Source organism: Triticum urartu, unplaced genomic scaffold, assembly GCF_003073215.2.
Source record: "Triticum urartu cultivar G1812 unplaced genomic scaffold, Tu2.1 TuUngrouped_contig_5630, whole genome shotgun sequence".
Lineage (NCBI taxonomy): Eukaryota > Viridiplantae > Streptophyta > Magnoliopsida > Poales > Poaceae > Triticum > Triticum urartu.
Genome location: NW_024116320.1, coordinates 1 through 4,876, shown reverse-complemented (window position 1 = coordinate 4,876; position 4,876 = coordinate 1). Strand labels below are relative to the sequence as shown.

At 44.1% G+C, this 4,876-nt stretch overlaps 1 protein-coding gene across 1 annotated transcript; it reads left to right on the top strand.

Annotated features, from left to right (window-relative positions):
- The first annotated feature begins 1,019 nt into the window (after positions 1-1,019).
- Positions 1,020-4,679, top strand: LOC125529477 (disease resistance protein Pik-2-like). The gene is made up of 2 exons (XM_048693894.1): positions 1,020-2,040; positions 2,532-4,679. The coding sequence occupies exons 1-2, from the start codon at positions 1,193-1,195 to the stop codon at positions 4,507-4,509; spliced, it is 2,826 nt and encodes a 941-aa protein (XP_048549851.1). The 5' UTR covers positions 1,020-1,192; the 3' UTR covers positions 4,510-4,679.
- Positions 4,680-4,876: the final 197 nt, after the last annotated feature.

Below are 4,876 nucleotides of genomic sequence, written 5' to 3'. Positions count from 1 at the left end.
TGTATTCATGCATATATGAGCGCTTGTTGTGTTAAATCTTTTAATGAAGTAATTTATCTCATTTTGTTTTGTAGAGTTATCTCATGAGCTTTGAGAAAAAAATAAGGACAACGCTAACGCCCACACGTGTGATGGAAACAAAACCCGCTCACACACCCTATAACACACAGACTGCGCACGTCACCGCATGCATGCATGTGGGAATTTTTTTGGTTTTTGGCTTAAAAATGTTTTATCTCTTAAATGAAAAATTCAATTGAAGATCCGTTTTTATCATTAAATCCCTCGCGACGAGATCTTCGAAAGTAGATCTCATAATATATTTTGACGAATTTTATTTGGGTTAAAAGTTGTCATGTCTATTGCACATGAATTGCCATGATATTTACACTGAAGTTGCCATGATATGTTTCAGCTATTTTCTTCTCCATTTAAAAGTAAATATTGACACTTATAAAACGGAAAATTAAGAAACTAGACTTGCCATGAACCATAAACTAAATTTCCCATGATACATGCACTTAAAATTGCCATGGTTTATACAAAAAAAAAATCTTGGTCAAAGTACTGGAGTTGCCATCATCAAAATACTAAAATTGCCATGCTCTACAAACTGAAATTGGCACAGGGTAACTTTAGTTTAAGCACTATGGCAACTACAGTGTAAACATCATGGCAATTTTTGGGCAAAAAAATTCATCGAAACATATCAGCATGGGGTCTAATTTTGAAGATCTCGTCGAGATGGATTTAATGGTGAAAATAGATTTTTAATTTGATTTTCAATTAAGAGATAAAACATTTTTAAGCCAAAAACCAAAAAGATTCCTGCTAATGTCATCTGTTCACATGTGACAAAATAAGTGGTAAACGAGACATGGGCGATGTGTAAGATACCACACGTGTGGACGTTAGCTTTTCCAAAAATAAAAAAAATCAGTGTTCCACCTGATGACTACCTACTGTGACACAATAGTACAGTACTATAGTCCCACATCCCACGGATCACTCACCCTGCCTCCTCTCTCCTGCCCCAAGTCCCAACTCCCAAGATCGCTCCGCCCATTGGTCGTCGTAGTTGCGTTTCCAGTTCCCACCACCTCGCCGTTCTCCTCCTCCTCCTCCTTCGCCCACGAATTCCAGATCTGGATTCTGACCAAGAAGTTCTCAGTGACTAGCAACAAAGGAGAGAATGGAGCTCGCCGTGGGCGCCTCGGACAGCGCCATGAGGTCCCTGCTGGGCAAGCTGGGCAGCCTGCTCGCGCAGGAGTACGCGCTCATCAGCAGCGTTCGCAGCGAGATCCAGTACATCAAGGACGAGCTCACCAGCATGCACGCCTTCCTCCGCAACCTCAACTACGCCGCCGCCGACGACCACGACGAGCAGACCAAGGACTGGATGGAGCAGGTCCGCGACGTGGCCTACGACATTGAGGACTGCGTCGACGACTTCAGCCACCGCCTCCGCGGCCAGCCCCGCGGCGAGGGCCTCCTGGCCGACATCCGCCGCGCGTGGTACGCCATGACCACCGTCTGGGAGCGCCGGTCTATCGCGACCAAGATCGTTGACCTCAAGGACCGGGCGCAGGGCGTCGGCGAACGCCGCACGAGATACGGTGTCAAGGACCCGGGGCCAGATGCGGCGGCCAAGGCAAGCACCAGGGCTACGCCTTCTTACCACGCCAACGATCACCCACAGCCTGCTCCGCAGCTCGTCAGCGCGACGGAGCCGGTCGGGATGGAGGAGGCCATTGAGCAGCTTGGGCCATGGCTGACCGAGGGGTCAAACGACCACCTCAAGGTCCTGGCCATCGTCGGATTCGGTGGCCTCGGCAAGACCACGCTGGCCTTGGCGCTGCAGCGCAAGTTTGGGGAGAAGTTCGAGTCCCGGGCATCTGTGCAAGCGTCGCAGAAGCTGCACCGTGTATCGCTCTTGAGAAGCATTCTCAAGCAGGTCTTGCCGAAAATTCCTGATGGAGTTGATGAATGGGGCCTCAAGAAGCTAGAGGAGGAGCTTAAAACACACCTGGAGAAAAAGAGGTATATACCGCAGAATTTCCATTGCATTTTCTGTTAAGTATATTATTTCATCGCCTTCTATCGCTCGCAAGTGATTCAGATTGCTGCATTGTGTGGTTGATCATGATCTTTTACAAACCATAATTGCTTAGCATTTCTCTGCTATACAAAATATCCTGATTTATGTTCTCTAACGTTGAAAATGGAGGTGAAGATGCACTGTGAATATCATTGTTGGACTGATGGGGTTACTAAATTAATTATAGGCCAGAATATCATAGTTTCATTAGTACAATGATCATAAATAGGTAGTTAAACCGGTAGAACAAGTACCTAATTGAAATATTTCTTAATGAATTGTATATGTTACAATGTCAATACCTGCTGAGTTGGATTCCATTCCATTAAAGAAAAAGTGAAGCAAGAAGTAGAATTGTTCTTGAAAAAATATCTGTGGATAGTGTCAGTATATATGTTACTAAATTGATTTGTTGTACATGTTGTTTCAATAGGTACTTCATCTTAATAGATGATGTGTGGTCTGTATCAGCATGGGAAGAAATTTGGGTATCATTACCGAAAAATAGTAATGGTAGCAGAATAATGCTAACTACAAGGTTCAAGTCTGTAGCCGAGGCTAGTAGCAGTCAACAAACAGGCCGTACATACCCTCTTGAACGGCTCTCTGATGACAAATCAAAGGACTTGTTCTTTGAAAAGATCTTTGGTGGTAATGATCCAAATCCCAATGAATTTAGAGATACCAAATATGAAATTTTGAAGAAATGTGGAGGCCTGCCTTTGGCAATAGTTGCAGTAGCAGGGCTTTTGGCGAGAGACCGCAAATCAGAGAGCCATTGGATGAAAGTGCACACCTCTCTAAGTTCAGAGTTGGAGGTGAATCTCACCCCTGAGGGAGTGACACAAATACTTAATCTCTGCTACAATGACTTACAAGCTGATCAGAAGAATTGTTTGTTGTACTTGAGCATATTTCCAAAGGGTTACAGCATTAACAGGAAGCGTTTGGTCAGGCGGTGGATAGCTGAAGGCTTCATTATTGAGAAACAAGGAAAAACTGTCGAAGAAGTTGCCGAAGACTACTTTAATGAGCTCATTAGTAGGAATATAATTCGGCCAGTTGACCACAATAGCAATGGAAAGGTTAAAACTTATCAAGTTCATGACATGATCCTTGAATACATTGTGTCAAAGTCAAGCAAAGAGAATTTCATCACAGTACTTGGGGGGCATTGGCACACAGCAACACCAGGCAACAAGGTTCGCCGGCTGTCCCTACATAGTAGTGATCCAGACAGTGCAAAATCTGAAATCGAGAACATGAACTTGTCACATGTCCGATCATTGACAGCATTTGACAGCTTGGAACGACTGCAATCTTTTTCATTCAAATTTGGAATACTGCAGGTGTTGGATCTTGAAGGTTGCAAGGGCTTGACTGAAATTCATCTGCGCAAAATATGCAAGATGTTTCATTTGAAGTACTTGAGCCTACGCAAGACAAGCATCAAAAAGCTCCCTTCAGCAATTGGGAAGTTGATATATCTGGAGACCTTGGATATAAGGGAAACAAATGTGGAAGTCTTGCCGGATTCAGTTGCAGATCTGAAGCAAATGGCCCATCTACTCGGCGGTAATAAATCCACGCGTGCTGCCTTGAGATTCACTGATGGGATTGCCAAGATGACAGCACTGCAAACACTATCAGGGATAGGGATAAGCCAGAGGTCATCGAGAGCCCTTGGAGGCATGCATAACCTCACCAAGTTGAGGAAGCTCAGCATCTACAGTATTGCAGACTTTGATAAACACAACCAGAAATATGGTGATTTACTGTCTGCCATTGAGTACTTAAGTGGTTGCTCTCTCAAGTATCTTGCAGTTGATGATGGTTTCACAGGCTTTCTTGATCTGGTGGTTTCCTCATCCAGTCCCCCAAAATACATCCACACGCTCGAGCTTTCTGGTAAACTGCCTAAAGTTCCTCAATGGATCAATGAGCTTAAAAAGCTTGAAAAACTGACCTTATCGTTGACTTCGCTGAGGACACATGACCTGTTTGTTCTTGCTCAACTGCCCCTGTTGTTTTCTCTCACATTCTCAGTCAACGCAGCGAGGCAGGATCACAGTGTCATGAAGGTTTTCCTGAGAAATACAATGGATTCAAGAGGAAACATTCTTATCCCGTCTGACGGATTCCATAGCCTTAGACTACTCCGTTTCTCAGCGCCGGTGCTGCCGCTGCTAAGCTTCCTCGAAGGCGCGATGCCGAAGCTCCAAAGGCTTGAGCTCCGGTTCAAGGTGTTGGAAGGTGCTTACGGAGTAGAAAACCTTGTGAGTCTCCAACAAGTGCTTCTTAGAGTCAGCCAGCAGGCTTCTGAAACTACCAAGGTCAAGGTGTCTGACATCAGAAGCTCCGTTCGCATGCATCCCAACAAGCCCACTGTGGTCGTGGATGAGTACTACTGATTGATGATAAATGGCGAAACAATCCATGATGTAACCGTAGTCTTTTTATTTTGCAGTCTTGCAGAGGAACACCTCATTGCTGAATTGAAATATAGGCCATGATATGGCTGCTGTGTGGAACTGTAAGTTTAACTTTCTGATGAGTAAATTTATCGGTTGGTCTGTTCACGTGTGAGCTGAAGTGCTTGTTATTTTTGCCGAGGACATAAATGCATATTTTCACAATTCCTCCGTTGAATCATCTTATTACATTAGAGAGATGCTTCACTATTTATTTCATATTTTTGATAACTTTTAAACTGTTAAAATCGTAATGACTCTAAACAAGTTCTGTGGCAAGCTATGATAGACACAATTTTACCTATAT

Coding starts and splice junctions, on each gene's coding strand:
- LOC125529477 (XM_048693894.1), top strand. CDS start 1,193: ATGGAGCTCGCCGTGGGCGCCTCGGACAGCGCCATGAGGTCCCTGCTG. Junction 2,041..2,531: donor ACACACCTGGAGAAAAAGAG/GTATATACCGCA, acceptor TTGTTTCAATAG/GTACTTCATCTTAATAGATG.